General features: G+C 41.6%; 1 protein-coding gene across 1 annotated transcript in view; it reads left to right on the top strand.

The window, feature by feature from the left end:
* The window catches only part of LOC146594226 (uncharacterized), a gene marked incomplete at its 5' end in the record, with an annotated part of 36,093 nt that extends 18,647 nt beyond the window's left edge, over positions 1-17,446 (top strand). The window contains 6 exons of the mRNA XM_085307895.1: positions 583-1,574; positions 7,758-7,809; positions 7,908-8,010; positions 9,285-9,448; positions 13,684-13,929; positions 14,542-17,446. Coding sequence (XP_085164021.1) covers positions 583-1,574; positions 7,758-7,809; positions 7,908-8,010; positions 9,285-9,448; positions 13,684-13,929; positions 14,542-15,285 — 2,301 coding nt within the window. The remainder of the gene's footprint in view (positions 1-582; positions 1,575-7,757; positions 7,810-7,907; positions 8,011-9,284; positions 9,449-13,683; positions 13,930-14,541) is intronic.
* Positions 17,447-20,396: the final 2,950 nt, after the last annotated feature.

Genomic DNA, 20,396 nt, shown 5'->3' on the forward strand with positions numbered 1-20,396 from the left:
CTTTGAAACAGGAGATGAATTAGATGGATCATGGCAATAATCAATGCATGGGCTTTTTACATTAAAAAAATGGTTTTGTAATGAAAACAATAGTGCTCCAGACACTGTCTTTGTGGTGACACTGATTTTCTTCAGCTTCTTAAGATTTTTATCTCACAACAAACTGTTTAGGACTACACATCTGTGTGGCCTGAAAACTGCATGTCAAAAAACGTATGTAGGACTGTCAATAACCTAGAAATGCCTCATAGCCAAAAGCAGATCAGTAGTAGAAAAATGAGAATTACGAATTATTTTGCTCGATTATATTTGGGGGTGGGGGGGAAGATTGATCATTCAATATATACTTCCATGCTCTCTAAGAGTGGTTGTCGATATTAGAGGTTAATGCTCCAAACGGTGAAAGTAGAAGATAGTCTCAAGAATCAGAAACTCACAAAGTTTGGAGAAGTCTTATAGCAGTCACTGAAGGGAAAGTAAACAAAAGAGTATGACTTTGCAGGAAGTCTAGCAGACTACATCCTGTATTTGCAAACATTGCTAATTCATCTCCAGTAAGATATAAGTTTTTTTATTTTCCAGGTATACTATTCCTGCGGTGCAGTGGTGGAATCGATGGAAAGAGGTCTGATTTTATCACCAGGTTTTCCAAACAACTACTACCCAGGGACACACTGTGTGTGGCAATTTTTCATTCCTATAAGGACCCATCTTATCTTGGAAATCTTTGACTTTGACATTTTTGAGAGCTCTAGTGAAACTCCAACCCCTTGGGATGGCTTTTCAGCTCCTGCTAAAATAAAAGATAAGGACATGCCTCCTCCTGAGGAAAACTTGGATTTTGTTCTTCCTACTACGAAATCCTCTCTCCAGACCTGGATGTCAAAGGTGGTTCAGAATCTGAGCAGCACAGGAGATCAATCAAAGGACGTTGTTAGTCACCTGGATGACCTTCCAGGAGCCACCTCAAAAAAAGATGAAGCCAAACGAGCATCTGAGGAAAACCAGTCTAAACAGCTGAAGGACCCCAAAGCAATTACCAAGGCTCAGCCAGAAGAACTGCCATTCCCTGGGGCTGGTAGTGCTGTGATTCGCAGGCAAAATATCAGTGGCCTAGGAGCGGAAGATTTGAAAAGAAAAATCTTACTTGCCCATCTTGCTGCTAGTGAGCAAGATGAAGTTATTGGAGAGAGCTGGATGCTTCCCACAACAGTACTGCCACTGGATGTTTCCTCCACCCCACAGTCAGCAGTGGACATCTGTCCTCATGATGTTTTGTACGTTTCTGATCTCATCACATTTTCCTCCCGCTTTTGTGGACCAAATACACCTTTAAACAAGCCCATGGTCTTTGGATCCTCTCTGGAAATGGTTGAGGTTATCATGGAACTAATCACCACCACGAACCGGGGACGAGGCTTTGCAATGCTCTTTGAGTACAAGAACATCACCGAACCTGATACTGTAGATGTTGTGAGGCAGGAGAGAAAGGAAAACATGATGATGCTGGCAATTATAACAGGGATTGTCTTCTTTGCACTTGCTTTGCTCTCTGTCCTCTATGTAGCTTGCAGGTAAGATGATGCATATCTGAGTCTTGGAAGTGTACGATATTGTCTATAGAGGACAGGAAAAAAGTTGTGTTTCTTTGCTCTACTAATGCTTGCTGTCGTTTAAATGTAGCAGTGTGTGGATACGGAGGAAGCCAGTGCCAATTACTATTCCTGCCTTAGGCTCCTAAGTTTCTTTCCCAGTTCCACAGCTCCTCTGTCTCCAATTTATTTTCTTTTTCCCGAAGAAACACCCGTAGCATGAGGCCTTTGTTGGGCATTTAGTTATTTCAATAGCAGTGGTGCCTTTGAACCTTGGTTGTGGGACAGTCTAGTTGGCCATTGAACAAAAACATGGAACAGGAAGAYGATCCTTCCCCAAGTGTCCTGCGCAGTTTTAACATTCACTGCTTCTCCGCTCACTGATTCTGCATTTCGATTCTAACCATCACTAACACTCTGTGGAAAAGTAAACAGCGATAAAAAGTATTAGCGCTTGGAATTACGATGTGATTACATATATTAAATAATATTTTCCCTTCTGTAACATATTTTATCCAAGAGATTGTGCAGACATTTTAATTTGAATGCACCCCACGCGGTAAGCAGTCCTCAGCACCAGCCTTTCGGTGGCGGGGGAGCCAGGGCAGAGCCCTGCTGCAGTACCGGTGGTCAACCCCGGTGAGACCCCTCTCTCCATCAGACCGACGGGAACACCGAACCGCTTGCGATGCCGTGCGGCAGCACTGGTAGTCACCACCCGATCTGCAGCGAGCTGGCCAAGCGAGCTGACACTCAAGTTGGGTTTCCGATTGCCAGGTCCTCGTGCTAACCAGTTAAAAGACCAAAACCAGGCAGTGACGAAAGCTTATTTCCCCAGTCAATGGCTTTCTTTTCTCCAAGTCTTTCAGGAGAAAGCTTTTCCCCCACAGCATATGTTTGGATTTTTCCTACTAACTCCCTAGTGAAAACATTTTTGTAGAAACAGTTTTGGCYTTTTATTTTTCTTCTGACAAATGCAAAACAAAACCCAAGCTCCCCAGGTTTTTGTCAAAACAAACAGTACTTCTGAAATGTTTTGACTTCAGTGGAAGCGTCAGTTAAACTGAAACAAATGCTGTCCCTCGCAGGGCTCCGTCGTAGCGCCCCGGTGTTAGCACTAGCATTCATCTCCCCGTGGCAGCATTCGGCTGGTCCACCGTTTCTCGTCCTGCGTCCCCTGCCTCATTTCCCGCGCAGTTTCCAATCCCGCGAGAAGGCAGCAATTGCTGCRGCCTCGCTCGGCGCCTGGTCTTTGGCTTCCTCGGCGTCGCCACGAGGCTGGGAGCCGAGCTACCGCGCAAACGCAGGCTGCGTTAAAAATATTCTCGTCCGCCCTTGTTCCAGCATCACCTGATTACACCAGACTGGGGAAAATGACTGCTAATGTTTACAAAGTTCAACATCTCACGAGGTTTCAGCATTGTCAAGCGACTCCTAGTAACTGGAGAAGTTTTGATAAAGGAACTTCGGTTTCCTTGTCATTTGGAGGCTACATTTCTAGCTTTGCTGAATAGGTACAAGTTTAGACCATCACTGTACTGGGTATAGGAGAAGATGAGCAAGGTGATGAAGCTTAAACAATATCTCCTTTGCTGCATATGGAAATTCCTGCTTTCAGGGGCCAGCGCTTTCACTGCTGTAAGAGTTAAACTTCCATGCATCACATCTAACTAATCTTTTTTTCTTTTTTAAGGGCTGGCAGAACACTAATTTAAACCACAATTTTTTGCTAGCTCTAAGGAAAAATGTCTGGTAGAAAATGTCTTCCAAATACTAAATATTTTATTTTTACACCCTTGCCAGTCTTCGAAAGACACAGAAACATGTTCCCTTTGCTATGTCTGGGCTGATACACAAGCTATTCTTGCTCCATTATCCCTGTTTAATTTCATTGTAACTATCCATGAAGCAGAGTATTATTCGAACCAAAAAAAGCACGCTGCCAATCTGAGATTTTCACTGGTTGAAATTCACTCTGCGTGGATGGTTTAGAAAGTCAGGCCATGCTGATCACATGTAGAATTTGACTTTTGCTTCCCAGATGTTTACAAAATGTTCTGCTGWTGCTAACGAATAGAGAAAATCTAATACATTTTTTTTTCCACACAAATGTTTGTATGTTCTTGTTACTGAGAATACTTCCTACCAGGGTTACTACGGAACAGTATCAGGGTTAGACTCACTTCTTGCAACATTGGCGTTTAGGCTTTTTCACTGCTACATGATTTTTTTTTTTTTTTTAGGAAAATATTTCTTAGTCACATACTGACTAAATATAAAGGGAGATTATATCTAATCCTTTAGTTTTCTGAAAGACCATTTCCTATCCCAGCTGCCTGTAATCCCTGCATACCTTTTCAGGAAGGCCTTGATTACAATACATATTTATTTACTGTCAGACCTCAGACAATGAGATTTGATATGTGCGAAAGTGATGCCATGATCTGTGCCAAGTAAGCTCACTTACAYTGCACTGGAAGATTCCCCCCATCCTTTTACTGATCCAGCTGCTTTGGGGATATTGGTCCCTGGCCTCTTCTGGTCGCAGCTTGCCAACACTTCTCAGCTGCGGTTTCCTGCAGCTCAGAATAAGATTGCAGAAGCCATTAAGCATTTCTAAAAGCTTCTCCTAGTTTGAGCCCACCATGCTCTATTTTATGCTTTTGGCCCTAAATGAGGACTTGAATTCAGGTGCCGAAGGTGTATTAGCCACAGCGTGTTCTCACTGCAGAAAACATCCGGACTTCAAGGGGGTGGTTTGAGGGGAGAAATGAAGATACTCTAGTAACGCAGTGCACTCAGGAGTGGGACCAGCTCACCAAGGCGYGGTAATACTTGCCCTGGCTGGAACCTGCCGTTGCAAAGGAAACCACACAAGAGGGTGCTGGAGCAACCTCCAAGCTCTTGCCTTCCACTTTCTATACTCTTCTTACCCTGCCTGCTTCTCTGGTACCAGGTTGGAGTTTAGCTATGTTTTTCACCATTTTTAGCTGCTTCTGTTGATCAGCTAAAAGTAGCAGGCTCAGCCTTGCCAGGGGTAGAAATGGCCCAGGACAGGATTGGCACCTACTGCCACTCTACTGTACCAAGTCGTCAGCAGTGTCTGCCTGGGCTCATTGCATTCAGCCAGGGCGAAGCTCTCTGGGGAAACTCCAAGTCTCTGCCACACTGCAGCTTTTGTTTGCTGTTTGGGGAAGGAATGAAAGCTTCAGTTGTTAGTTGGCCAATAATTCTAATTACTTTTGGCCATGAGGCCTGGCTCGAGTTATGGAGTATTTTTTATTTTCTTTCCCAAGCCTTTAAAAACAAGAGACATCCATCTTATTTAATTTTAATCCTGTCCAATGCAGTCAGACTTTTGCTCGATGGTTGCAACCCATGAATTGCAACTGCATTTTACAGCTCCCTAGCCTGCCAATGACCTGTTTCCAGTTATGACCCCTGCATGTACAGCTATTTCATCAAGCCATCGTCTGATGCCATTTCACTCCATACAAGTTGCCCTGCTAGTCAGTACCTGCAGCCTGACCTTCACCTGGTGGTGACATGCTTCAGCCAATATTGGTGCCTGACAGGCTAACTCCATATCCGTGGTCTTTAAAGCCCCTTTGGCACTTGCATTTTGTAGGCATGTTGTATGAGGAAGAGAAATCTGACTGTCAAACAAGGCCGCATAGTAATGGCCAAGAGGAGGTGGTAAGAATTGAGCATACTTGTATTTTTTTATTGCAGTTGCCCCTCCTATTTCTCCTGTAAGTGTACAGTGAGCTGCACCAACTTTTTTCTAAGCAACCACTTTTCCCCACCAAGGCACACACTGGTGACTCCTGAGTAGCAGCATGGTCAGAACTCGGGTCAGGGGCTAATCGYGGCCCATCACCTACCTGCTTCAGTGATTTTTCCTCTGGTTCATTCTGCCAAACAGCAATATGGCTTTTAAAATAGTTATGGTGCCAGTTAATTATCGTAGACCACAGTGTTTGAGACCAGCAAGGAAAAGAACCAGAYTAGTGCAAGGTACTGCCATTTCTAAATGCAAAAGCTTGCTTACCTATCAAAGTTTATACTRGTTGTCAGTTGCTGAGATTTTCATAATGGATACTTCATCTATTGCATCTATCGCAGCTTTATCTGAGAGAATAARAATATCCTATAAAACAGATAGCTGTATACAAGACCCAGAGGAATACATTTTTACCCGGATTTCTAAGAACTTGAATATTTTGTYTGTTAAATCATGTTAAAAATTCAAATAACAAGCTCAGAAGTGAAGACCATGCTGATAACCAGCKCCTCTGGCTTGTTGATGCCGGATGTTCAGTGTGGAAGAATTATGTCCTAAGTTTTGTTGCCTTGAAGGAGAATATTTCCTTTATGCTCTTTAATCCCTGGGTGGGTATATTTCAACAGATTTGTCTGTAGCATACCCATCAYTTTAAACAAGAAAACTCATAGGAATGTACTAGATCTTATTAAATCTTCATCATGGGCTTTGGCAGGGAAGGGATAGGGAGAGAGAGGAAGAAGGAATGTGATTTGGAAAAACAGGAAATTGAACATAGTTCTCCCACTATCTACACAAATGCCTTCACTGYTGGGCTGTTCATTATTTTGGGCATGTTTTGTTAATCTCTCTTGCTGAAAGGGTTCTGGTGCCTAATATGAACTTCTGGGAAGGGGCAGGGAGAATTATCTACCTATGCATTTTCCATTCTGAGTGCATTTCCATTCCTACTTGGCTTGATGTTGCTTGATCAGGAGACACCACTCCTCATTGGGTGAACCTTCTTTGCTCCCCCTCTCCCTTTCCTCCACCCTCTCCCTGCAAAACACTGAGCTATGGAAAAGCCTTCTCTGCTTTAGCCTTGAATACACTCAAGACCACCAAGTGGTGGCTGATACGATTTTGCATCATGGAAAAACAATTATCCATCTGGGGCTCCTCTGAATTAAATTCTTAAGCACAAACTTGTCCTCCTTTTCTGCAGTCTCCTCTGTACTCATTAGGAACAATCCTGGTGGCACTTCATGGGTTCTCTCTCCCTCACTATAGTCATCTGTCAATAACCATTTTAAGCAATCTGATGATACAGTGAGGAACAGAACCTGCTATGCCCAAGGCAGAGCAGATGCCAGCTCATGGCCAGCTTCACCAAGAGCCCTCTGAGCCCCTACCTTGAAAGGAAATAGTAATTAAATAGCAATTGAAAACTTGAAACCCCGACTTTGACACAGCACAAAAMAACTCCCTGAAACAAACAAACAAAAAAGCTTGTGTGGAGGAGGCTAAATGCCTTAAAACAAACAAATCCTTCCAACAAGAGGAGGAAAAATGCCAGCCAAGAGCACTGATAGGGTATGTGACCAGTGTTACTGTTTTTCTTGCTGTCTGCTCTGTGCCTTAACACTCTCACATGTTTCTCTGCAGTCCCTTGGAGAACTGCTGTACACTGGAAATAAAATACACTTGCTTCAGTCATTATCTTGTTCATCAGCACCTGCCTTTCTTCATGACATCTTTACATAGTATTCATCCAAACTGTAAATAATGCTAGTTGTTCCATAAAGYCAGTTTTAGAAAAACAAGTTAAAAATACACTTTTGTTTCCTTTCAGCCCAGCAGCATGCTTACTTGGGAATCATCTGCCATCGTCTCTTCCTTTAATGGAATGTTCATAGAAATGAACAGCATTTGATACTCTTGGCTTGCTAAAAATAATTCAGCATGCAACACTGGCTACACAGATTAAATATTCTGTGTAATGGGATAAGAACGATGTCACTGCCCAGACTAAAGAAGGAACTTCAGTCCTGCATTTTAGTTACTGAAGTGAAAGAGCAGCTTGCCAGGGAGGAAGACTGGTAGGACTTTGGAAAGATCTGAATTCCATTCCTGCTTTTGCACTGATCACAGGAAGAACACAGACCCTTTTCTTCAGCTGGCTCTCCATTACACTAGCATACCATTTTTCCTCCCCCTCCAACCTATAGATCTTGATGCATCAAGCTATAGCAAGTGTTTTGGATTCTCCTGTAGGTAGAGCAGCCCTTAACCTGCTGGGTCCCCCTCCTAGGATGGGTGCAGATGAGACCTTGCCTTCTGTGCGTCTTTAACTCGTTCGTGGGCCTGTTGTTGTTGTTGCTGTTGCTGTCTCTCCTTTTCAGGCAGAAAACGTGCCCCAAAAGGAGCTCATCCAACACATGCAGTGACCAGGAGGTTAGTGCTACCGGTTTCAGCAATTTCTGTTTCTCTTTCATATTGGCTGTTGCACTGTTTATCTGACGATGTTTACTGGGGCATGTTCTGAGTTGTAGAATGGGATCCAGAACTCTGCTGTCGATATCAATGAGCTCCAGCTCGTGGTGCCAAGTCGGGAGAATGAAAACAACAACCACTCTGTCAGTCGGGAGCAGGCGGGTAAGCACGGCGCATCAGCAGGAGTCGGGCAGGGCATCCCATAGCCTGTYAAGCAGCTAGTTTCTTCCTTGCAGTCCTCCTCCCTGTCTTGCCCATGCACAGCTGGAGAACGCTTCACAGCAGAGAGCTTTTGTTGTGGGAACTATCCCTTGCTACTCTCCCCCTCCCACCAGTAGAGTAATTCCCCTGGCAAGGAGCACACACAGGCACAGCTTCAGGACACTGCCAACAAAAGCTGTCATAGCACATGACTTTGTAGAGACATTGGGTTAGCAGAGCGAATGTGTCTGGTTCAGGCTGCTGCAGACATGACTTGTCCATAAATTATGGAAGAGTTTCTTCTGCCCTGTGTCTAACCTTGTCTGAGAGGAATAGGTTTTACAATGCCTATATTGAGTTTGAACAACCTCAGTTCCTGGAGCTAACTTTTCTGAAGGACATTATGGATGAGGCTGCTTTAGATGACATTTACTTCACAGTGCATTTCCAGAGCAAGAACAGAAGTCCTCCCAACCAAGCTACAGACAGTGTCACTTGCTGCAATTTTGAGTCACAACAGGTGAATTGTATCAGTGCTCCTTTTGGTTACTGAAGACCAACAAGGAGGTACTTGTTATATTGTTGCTAGATACCATCAGTTTCCCACTAAACCATCAGCCATTAAGCACAGCTCTGTCAAGGATGTTCACCTTGACAGTTTGGCATCTCCTCCTTCTGGAAAGGTCATTGAAGAGGCTGTGGTCAGCAAACACAGCCTGAGATCTCCTGCCTTGGATTGGGTGTTATAGGCCTTGGGGAAAAGACAAAGACAACATCTGTGGCATTCTCTAGAGCATAAGCAACCTGAAGATACGGCATCTCTAGGGTTGCAGTAGAAGTATTTGAGGCAAAAAAACACAGCTCCCACTACTAATAGAACTATTTATCAGTGAGTAAATTCAAATAATAATAAAAAAAGAGTTCTCTAAGTCTGCAAGTTCCTAATCTGCAGGATCACTATTTGTGTTTAGAATGACAGATTTCTGTTCGAGTCTGTCTTTATTAGAAAAGAGACAAAAAGATTTTTTTTCCTGTTAGTTTGTTTTTAAAAGGTTACAGTTTCAGGAGAGCAAACTGTAGCCTTGAATTTTGTTCTGATCAGTGTGACAGCCAAAAGCTGTTATAGTTTGTCTGGGGAGAAAGAAAGCAGAGGGAGGAGAGTTTGTCAGGGATAAGTTGGGAACAGATGTTTTGGACTCTCCCAAGCAGTCTTTATTGATTTTTTGTTTTCTCAGTCACTTCTTGCGGAGGCAGCACAGAACAGTCTCCTCAGGATACTGATCCTGACATGCCCTCCTCCACATCTGCAGTGACCACTGAGACTGGGAGTGATGAAGTGTTTATTATTTCTGCTGGACCTGGGACCGGTGGGCTGAGCTTTACCACTTACAGAATACAGGTAGGAACACTCCTGACCACCTCTGGAGGTCCAGTAAGCCAAGGACTGTCTCTTTTGGACTGCCTCTGCCACATCCCTTCATTTATGCTTGCTGCTTAGTTTGCAGTAATGTTAGTGATTGAGCCAGGCAGTTCCTCCTAAACACCAGAGTGAGCTGCYGTTGAACAACACGGGCTATGGTCCTCATGGAGAGCCAGGATCTTCCTGAGCTAGAACAAGAGCAATCCAGAATTCTCTCCTGGACAGAATATTACAGATAATAATGCAGAGCYCTGTCAACAGGCTGTGGAACTAGCCTACAAAATTCTATTAATTGGCAGACATAATTTTCCTTTACAAAGAAAAAAAAAAAGAAAAAGAAAAAGAAAAATCACCTGTGGTGGCTGAAGGACCTGGGAGCCAGAACTCCACAAGCTGTTCCTGCCTGCAGCTGCCAAGTTGGCAGGAAAGTTACTTATCTCCTAGTGTGTCAGGAGACTATTGAACAGCCTCATTGGGCTGATGTGATGATTAATGACACATACCCCCAAAAAATCGAGCATGTCRAGTGAAAGCACTGAGTCCTTTCAGAAAAGTGATATATAGAGGAGAGCAACTTGGATCGTTTTAGCAAGCCCTTATCTTAGCTTCTTCCCTCACACTCCTGACCAGTTATTTATTTGGAAATGCATTATAGCTCTGAAGTCTCAGGTCTGGCTACCATCTCTTCAAAATGAAGATTAGTGAGTAGCCAACCAAGTCCATTTCAAGYCTATATTAAAGCCTTTCCCAGGTCAATACCCTTTCCTCTCCACTGCTCTCTCTCTTTCTCCCACAAGAGGAAAAACAACAACCAGTGCAGGAGCTTACATGCTCYGGTACCTTGTAATAGAGTTTTGTATATAGAGAATCAATACAGTAGAGAATCAGAGCTTACAAAACAAAAGCAGTCTGTACCCCTGCACTTGAGTAGGAAATCAGCCAGGAGACAGTCTGGCCAAGAGCTTCCCGCGCTGGTGCAGGATRTGTCCTAAGCTTTTTCTGCGGTCAGTGCAGTGCTTAACAGAAAAAGAAAAAGAAAGGAAAGCAGCTCTGGTGCCTTCCCTTACCCAAACGCATTACTTTCTGAGTAGCACAGTACTATGAGCTGCGTAGGTGCCCAAACAGGGCATCCCTAAACATCTATACTCTTCAGTGGTTCTTCCCAGCRGGAAGCCCAGTGGCTTCACCTGGTGGCAGTGACACACAAGCACAGCTTCTAAGGAGAGGAAATCCATTTTCCTTCCTCTCCCTCTTTCCCCTCCCTCAGGTCAAAGTGGCCAACACACTTAAAAGTCAAACTATTTTGCTGACCCTGACACAAACAAACCAGCAGTGGCTAAATATATATACACATGCATAGTACTAAAACAATTCTAAATGAACATAGGCCAAAGGATTAAAATGACTGACCACCTTATTAACTCAGCAGGCCTCTTCTTCTCAGTCTGTGGCACACACTAGCACATCAGTGCTTCCCAGACAACCCACTTATAAACAGCAGAAGACCCACCCAGGAAGGGCAAAAGGACRCTCTTAAAAGCACCAGGTCTTTCAGCACAGCTGCAGACTATCCCAGCCGAATGGGGTGGGAACTGCAGGCCGTTCACAAGCCTTCCCTCAAATAGTATCTCTTCAGGCTACTTGAGTTACTCAGGGTTCCAGGATGTTAGAAATAAATATGAGTTATACTCACGGTTTGGTTTCTAGATATGTATTTTCAGGGTGTAAAATGTATGTCTGGAGAGGCCAGCCAGCTCCCGATTTTAGCCTCTGACCTCTGCAGAGGGTATGGTATGTAGCTTCTGTGGACCAGCCTGAGACAAGGAGGAAGAATTATCCACGGGAACATAGCTGCTTTCTTGGCAGGAGCTAAGAATTTATTCTCATGTGTAAAGAAGTGTGAAATCTTGAGCCTTTACAGTACAGTAAAAATTGCCTTCAGATTCGCCTCAGACAAAACACTTGTCTAGACAAATCAAACTATATGCAGCTTTAATAAAAACACTATCCAACTTTGTACTGAAAAATGGTGACTGGCCACGAGGTTTTGTCCCCCCACAGTGAGTATGAGACTCAGTTCTCTTGGGCAGGGGCCAGTGATAAATTGGCTTTTTTGTTTGTTTGCTTTAAAATGCTGTTGAAGAAACTAGTTCTCCTGTCCAGCAGTAATGGCTTGGAGGGCAAACACGCGGAGACACGTGGAGTACAGTGAGGACTGATGGGCAGGAGTGATAACGCAACGGGAACAGCTCACCTTTGGGATGGCTTCTGAGGAAGCCCAAGAGGGTCATGGCTTTCTAAGTCCCGTTTATTTTAAATCATCCTTTTCTCTGTGTGCTAGTTACTAGGAGTGTGCTAGGAGCTGCCTAGTTTGCATTCTGTTTCCATTATATTGGTACCATCGGACGACCCAACTACGAATCTGAGGGACCCCATAAAAATGATGTATTTTGAAAAGGTCATTTTACATGCAATCCTCGCTTCTTGATGAGGGGTTTTTTGCCCTCTACAAACTGGTCTATAAGGCCTTCACAACCTGCTTCCGCCTTTTGATAACAGATCTATGACTTTTTTTTCAGACATTACAAGTTTCAGATTAAGGGGTCGGGGTCTGAAACTAAAGACTAATGGAGTATTAGCATGGACGTTTAAAAAACATTTTTTTGCTAAAATATTTTTGAAAATCCAGAAAATACATTATTAATCTTAGAAATTATTCCCAAAAGATACATAATACAAAATGTATATAATCAGATTAAAATAATAAATCCTAAAACAGACTGAAGAGGCTTCTGAGATGACAGCTGGGTTATAAATTTAAAAATAAAGATGGTTACTTCAATCAAATCTGAGACCAAGAGTTTACTATTGAAAGAAACTTATTCAGAGCCCAACTACTGCCTCTCCCAGCTTCCTGCTGAGAGTTTTATTCTGTGGAAATAGCTAATTTCTTGTCTCTCTGCCCATCTATTTCCGCTATRATATTTTAACTAAATACTTCTTTTGATTTTCAGAAATGTGAGAGATTTTGTTTATCAGAAATAACRCATGTCAAGTTTCTGGTCTCCCAAGACCTTTAAGTCCAGAACACACTATGGGATTTATTTCAGACCATCTTTAAGGACCACTGAAACTTTTGGGGAATGCAAATTTTACATTCTTCCCTTGACAACCATTCAGCACAGCTGAAAATTAAAAATATGTATAGAGCTGAGGAACAGGAGGCCTACACAAATAACAGGTGAAATCTTAGTACAAATGAAAGGAGATTCATAGGAGAGTGAGGAATTCTTTAACTTTCCTGTCTCACATCAATGTTAACAAGCAAAACGATGATTCTAAGTGCAACGTAAGAACATAAAAATAAGGATGGAAGAGATCTTTAGAAGTTATCTATAGTTCATTCTTATGTCAGATCAACTCTGCTAATAGAGACAGCTGCTAAGAATGGTTTAACATGGTCTCAACTTCCAGTAATGCCAACTGGACACCCGTTTAGACATCTTATTCTATTGCCAAAACATCTTTTCCAACTGAAAAACATTTCTTTATCATGAAAAGAAATTCTCCTTGTCTCCTATGTGGGCCTTGTACCTCTTGCTCTAGCCACTAGAGACATAGAAAAGAGTATTCCCTTCCTCTTTGTCATAGCTTTTTACTTCTTCCCTAAGCTAGACTAAACAGTACCGATTACTTCAGTCTTTCCTCCTGAATCATACTTTTATTTTTTAGACTTCTGATCCTCTTGTTGCTCTCTTCCAGATTTCTTTGCATGGGCCTCATCCTTCTTAAAGTTCTGTTTTCCCAGACAAACACAGCTGAAGCTGTCCAAGAGCTGAGTAGAACAGAACTACGTTCTGCACAGCGAGGATTACTACTCTACTCTTGTCAGATATACCGATTATAGCAAAGCTGTAGATATTTGATGTATTTTGTTAGTGAGAATGGTAGGATTTTGTTTCTAATACAATTGAAAATTCCCAATTCAATGGAAAACCAGAAAATGAGAAAACCAGGTAAAACAGTTGTCCAGGGAAGCCACTGAATTGCAGGCACCATGCCAGAAGACAACCAGGTAGAAGCTCCATTCCTGTGTCTTGTCCTGGGAAGAGAACCACTGCAGGAATCAGTCACTTGCGCTCAGAGCATAGTTTTTAAGTGTTTTTAAAACTTTTCAATGAAAGATGTTAATCATCTTTATTTGCTATTTCCAGGACAAAAACTTAAAAAGAAGTGTTACAAGTCCAGCCTCTGTGTCTGACTGGCTGACTTCTAACCACACAGCTACAGTGGCAGACACTGTTGAGAAGGGGAACGTCCAGATGGAAAATCATTATCCCAGACAACGAACATGGAGTGCCCGCACTTTCCACGATTTCCTCGCTCCAATACCACAGCTCCAGAAAAAATGGTGTAGCTGGACTACCAGTAGTCCCTTCACAAAGCTGGTCGACAACAGCGTAAGTCGTGCTAGGAGGGGGTTCACGTTCTGTGCCCCTAATGCCCCAGCCACTTGCTGATGTGACACATTCTCCCAGTGGCCTATGGTTTTGCCTCTCTAACCTGCAAATGGGATACGCATTGCAGCTCGTCTTGCTTGCTGTATGGGAAACTCTTTTGCCTAAATAYATTGTAATTTTTTCAGGCTTTCCTGAAGTGCTAAGTTGCATTTCCCAGCAGTTAGAGTCTGGTTAAGAAATGATCTCCAGTCCAGAAAAACATCAAAAAGTGCCTTAGGGCTATATTGCCTTGTTGAGTCTTTGGACATGTTCCTTTTTCCTGGTTATACCTTAAATTCATCTAATTCACTTATTACTGTCGCACTGCAATGGATCTGTAGGTGTGGGAGGGATATATAGGTGTCTCTGACTGACATCAGCAAACCAACAGAGCTTGTTACAAAGCTAACAGAGGATATTTCTTGTCTTCTGAGGAACAACATAGGTTTTTCCAAACGAAAATCCTCACCTCCTGCATAACAAGAAATTTTAATTTTTAATTCTCTCAGGATCAAGGTTTCTCAAGTAAACTGCTTTTAAAGCATGTCTACTAATTTATTGTTGTTTTGACAGGGTTTTCCTCCAGTGGCAAGAACCCAAGGTATTTCCACCAGAAAAGTAATTTCAGCCACAGAAATAGAGGGAGTTTTAGAAACTGTTTACTCTGATTCATCTACCAGTAATGCCTCATATCCCCTCACTCTGTCTGCACAAAGGCAGCGGAAGCTGAGCTCCTGCAACTTGAAGAAATCCAGGTTTGGGAATCCTTGCTTTGGATTTTTAACCAGTTCCCCTGAGAACAAACACGTGAGGTCCTTGGACCCTTCAAGACACCTAGGGGCAGCATCTCCAGTTAACAGTCAAAGCCCCAAAAATCTTCTAGAAGGCTCCAACCCTCTGAAAATCAACTTGGTCAATGGTTCAAAAACAAAGGAGCTTTTGGTAGAAACAGAAAAAAACAAACCAGTTTTTGTYATTTCTGAAGAAGGGGATGATCAGCAGCCTCTGGTCCTAGCAGAACATCTTAGTCAATGTGGAGACCATCTGTCTGAGCAAAATGCTACATACACTCCAGCGACAGCGGTGCTGGACAAACAGCCASTGGTTCTGACTGCTGAGGGCAACAGTTCTTCCAGCTTTCTGTCAGATCTTCCCCTTTGGGCAAAATCACCTCGTTTATACAAAGGTCATCTGAAGGCCCCTAGCTCTTCCAGGGACCAGCAGGGCTTGCCAGCTGTAGATGCTAACACTACTGAGACCTCACCRAACTTTGATACCTTAGCTGCTCCTACACTATGTCCAGCTTCAATCCAGTGATGTCCTCAGAAAGACTAGAACATCAGTTCACGAAACAGAGGCAGCAGGCATATGGCTGGAGTGGAGCTGTGTCAAGTAGTTGAGAGCGGCAGCTATAGATGGATGCAACTTTGGGCTTTGCCACCCACCAGTAGATTGGGATTATGAGTACATATAACATAGCACAGCACAAACATCATCTTCCATTAWGCTCAGTAACTTCAAATCTATTCTTACACAGGGAGTTTAGATTTGGTTTATACAAGACAGCATCCTGTGAAAAGATACTTCACACTGCAGAACATCTTTTCTGGAATGAGAAATGAAAGTGATTTGAGACAGTTACTTCTTGGTTTATATCCAAAATGTAAATCAGTCCCTTGTCACTGTGGTATCACTTGTGTCTTTCTATTCAAAGCTATGAGTTTAAATTCTACTCATAGGAGTGCCTGTACAAYTTAAACCTGGCCTAGTTAAGGGTGGAATTCAATCATGCATGTTAGCATACATATTTGACATATTTGTAGACTTAAACAGTTCATACTTTCTGTACTCTAGCACAATGTTTATTAAGCATCAGCACCTCTAATGTTAAAGACCATGATTATCTTACATTCTAACTCTTTAGAAATGTGTACAAACAAGCTGAGCAACCCCAATACCCAATGTTAGTTCTACTACAAAGGTCTGACAGTATTATCTTTGTTAGATGTACATAGGCTTAAAATGCCTCAGTCCACTACGCGTTTTTTTCCTCCTCATGGCAACAGGAGCACGTGTACATAAACACTGAAATACTCATTAGGAATCATCTTCAGCATTCAACACTTTGATAACTGCAGCTGCTTGGATACTCTATCAGCCAGCTATTTATTGCTGATAATGCACATTGACTAGTGAACTATTTCCCTTTTTTTGGCAGACAAGACTTAAAAGGCAAAATTAAGTGGGGCAAACGTGAGTGCTCACTCTCTTCAAAAATAAGCTGCTAAGTAGCTGTGGCACCCTGATTACAAATCCAGGGCATTCAATGCAAGACTGAACCAAAGGGAAGCCTGYTAGTCTTACTGCCTCTAAAAACTCCATCAGTATTTTAACCACCTCCTGGTGACATTCTCCTGTCTCCGCAAGCAATGCCTGCATACTCAACCCAGGACTTAGAATTATTTTGCTGTCKTAAATGAAAGGAACTCCCTATGGAGCTGTACTATTGCAGCTGACATAGGACATTGTTTTAAAGCAATAGTATGTCATAAAACAGGTGTCAGAAAGAAGTCTTTCATACAAATCCTCCCCTATATTAGCTACAGTATGAATCAAGACTGTTATCTTAATCCTTCCATGCAGAGGCATTTAAGTCTGATTCCTGAAATATTTAACTGAATTATTTATRATTTCACCTGCTATTACAGCTTCCATCTGCCACCTATTAATGTCTGAAATATGCAACACAAAACTGCAGGCATTGCCTAACAATTTTTGTGTTCATGTGTTGACATAGACATAGAAGCCTTGCATCTAGTAGCAGTGGAAGCAAAACATATGCCTTTTAGCAGTTGACTCAAAAAACAAACAGTAGACACAAATCTCAGCATTTATGGTTACCAGACTAGTCAGTAGATTTCTGAAGCACAAAAGTCTGGCTCTGAGTTGTTGTTTTAAATTAATGTCACATGTTTCAAAGGGAAGAGTTAATATATTTATGATTATAAAACATATTTAGAAATTTGAAATACTCTAATTACTTCCACTGTGTTAAATTCATACGTATTGTAAAGCACAGCCAACGCTATCTTACTTATTTCTTTTCTACAGATCACAGTACTAAATCTGCTTTCGAAAAGCATTTACTTTCAGTTATTGATAATAGCTATCTTTGAAGGGCTGGGGAAGTGTCCTTTTTCAATAAAAGTATGTTTAACTATTCATTTCTGCAGTGTAAAACAGTCATTTATTTTGCTGAAAGACTAAATTGTATGGGCATTGCCCTAGAGCACCAGTACATCAAGACTAGTAACTCCTTCTCCACCATCAGCTGCTCCAAAGAAATGGGCATGAAAGCTACYGCATCATTCAGCCAGCAAATGCCCATCCTTGAACCTCTCTCATTCCACCCTTGAGACCAGCTTTGGGCGAGGGAGAGAAAAAAAGAAAACCTCTATCTCTCTGTATGTACATATCTCCCGTTTAATTTCTTCTTAGTAACGAAGGTAGATAACGAGGTGGTTGTTTACACCGACCTCCTCCACTACCTCTTTCCTAACCGAAGAGCAGACTTTTCGAAACCCATGAAGGCTGCTGCTGGAGGCTGGCTTCTGTGAGAGTTTGGGCTCCCTTTTGTATATGCTTATTTTGACGCACCCAGGAACACCGTATGCCGCTTTGTCMTTGCCCGCTGTACCAATACAAGACAATAATACATGAGACACTACACCGGACACCAGATATCGACGGGATACTGAACAATGCTGCTGATTCTCGGAATAAATGTGGCTAGTTTACCAAGTTACTCAAATATTATGTCTTCTGCCACTGAAAGATCCAGAAATCTAACTGAAATATGCAGCAGATGAATTCTACTCACTAATACTGGCTTTAACAAATAAAATTCCCTCCTCCTTGATCAACCCTGAACTGGCAGGAGTAGAGCATGCTAGAGACCTGAGCTTAAATTCCTGGCTTGTCCTTTGAATTTCCTACTTTTCTAGGCAGATCATCAAACTTAACTGCTAAAGAGRTACTCGCATTTTATTTTGTACCTTAAAAAAAAAAAAAATCCATAAAAGATTTTGCTCCTCTTGCAGCAAAAATAAACTCTTGATTTTGAAATCCTCTCTCCCGACCCCCAAGAAACAGAAACAGTTTTCACACGTGCACTTCAAACAAACAAAATTGTAGCACAGATTTGTTCTTAACAGCTGCATTGCTTCTGAGATAGGCTACCACTTTTTATGACAGAAAACTTCACAGTTCATAGACTCTGCATCCAGTTTTACCTTCGTGGTAACACACTCAGTTTACTGTGCTGCTTTGCATACAGTAACTATGCAGCAAATGGGATAAGCATGCTAAACACTTGCAGAAGAGGAGAAAAGTAGTTTCAATCACAATTACATAGGAAAAATATGTCTAGAAAATGTTATGGAGCTACACAAGGAATATTATTTTCAGTAAAACTGGACTTGAATAGATGTTTGCTTTTTTTCTTTTTTTTTTTAATTATTCTGGAACATACTAGGCACTCTCTTCAGGCAACATGTTAGGCAGATGGAATAGGACATTAAAAACACGTGGGCAAGTTCTGTTCTTGTTGGAAACAGCTTGAAACTATACAAGGTGACAAGAATGGCGTCCACTAGGTTTCTTACTGACAAGTAGTTAAAACAATTGAGAATGTAGGCTCAGTGGAAATCTGAAAGCCTGAACATACAGCTAATGCATCGTAACTTTAAGGATTCACAGTAGCATTTGGCAAGAGTTTGGTTAAAGTGGAGTATTGTGTTTGGTTTAGGGAATGGCTAAACTACTATCACAAGACTGATTAGGAAAGAAAAAAAAATCTATACATAACTTGCTAGAAGAAACATGAACTGAGGTTTCCTTTGAAACATCTGCCTTTTTCTTAAAGGCAGTTGGTTATAAAGCATCTTACTCCCTTAACTGTTTTTCCCACCCTCATGAGCGGAACACATGAGCCATAACAAAACACATTTGACTCAAATATTCCAAACAGCCAGCTACATGATTTTATTCTAAACAATTAAAGATGAGTTTGGATTGCAAGGAAAAAAAAATATCTCCTAAGCCAACACTTACCTAATGAAAGCTACCAAATGAAACTCAGTAGCACTGAAAAGAACACCCAACAGAGACCAAATATAACTTCAACATATATTCATGGTCTGTCTAGAAATGTCTTTGATGTTAAACCTCATATGGCACAGTTAGTATTTTTTATAATTCATTTCCTATGGAAACTAATGAGCTTAAGAGTGAAATTACCTCATTGAAAGTCAAAATGAGGAAGTGTGAAGAAAAGGATGACCTGAAAAGCAGATTTAGAAGCAATCTTTGCATACTAAGCATTGCTGTGGGAAATAGTGTAATTAGTTTTCTTCAGAAGTTATTCCCTGGAATTGTGTAAGTGGTATTTCAGCTCCCAAACATTATGCAAAAAGAATGTCAGACAAAATGTGGGGGGGAGGGGGAGGRAAGGAATCCCCATATATTCTTTTTAAAACCAAGAGATCCTTTTCCTAACTTTCAGTAACACAGTGACTGCTGGTTTATTTTTTTGAGAGCAGACTATACAAAATAAGGCCCCTTTCTAGTAGAATTTTATAAGAAACCATAAGAAAACAGATCTTTGGAGTGTTGTTTAGCTTGGACCATTTTTTTCCTCAAATGCCTAACTACTCCTACTTGAATCACTTATTTCCCGAAGTTCTTGCTGTAGGCTAAACCATCCACACTATACTGTTCTTAAGAACAGAAATTTATACAAAATAGATATTCTTTTATTTGCAAAATAAACTAGCTAATGATTGACCCTTGAGTGTCAAATACCAAGAGTTTCCATTAAATTCAAAGGAAGGCAGTATTGGAGCTTAAACACAAATCAACATACACAGTTGCTGATTCAAATACTAGAGACATAGTGAGGACTCTCAGATTAGCACAGACTGTTGATATTGGTATGTTGTCAGCTCTTCCAGTTGCAGAAGGCCATATRCTGCATTCTGTTTTTCTCATAATCACGCACTTCTTCCATAAAGGATAAAGAAAGAGGCTAGCCCTAAGAAGCTTACATTGTGCCAGAGTTGATCAAATGGCATAAACCAAAATAAACCTTCTAAATTAGGTTAGTTACAAGCTATTTGGTTACATAATGGAGTATAAAACATTTAAATCCACCAATATAAATGCAAAGTAAGCCAATATCATTTCAAGTTTAAAGGTCTATAGATTTGTCTTTATGGCTCACAGAACATTATATTTTCATTTTTATATTACTTAACTGCGAGTTTGAATTTCTCTTCAATGTAGTCTGAAGAACAAATGACAGCTGGCTTAAGAACAGCAGTGTGAAATAGCTACAATATTAGAGGATTTCTATTCCCATCTTCAAGTGT

The sequence above is a fragment of the Rhea americana genome, unplaced genomic scaffold (genome assembly GCF_003343005.1).
Source record: "Rhea americana isolate MKP2758 unplaced genomic scaffold, rheAme1 scaffold_268, whole genome shotgun sequence".
Lineage (NCBI taxonomy): Eukaryota > Metazoa > Chordata > Aves > Rheiformes > Rheidae > Rhea > Rhea americana.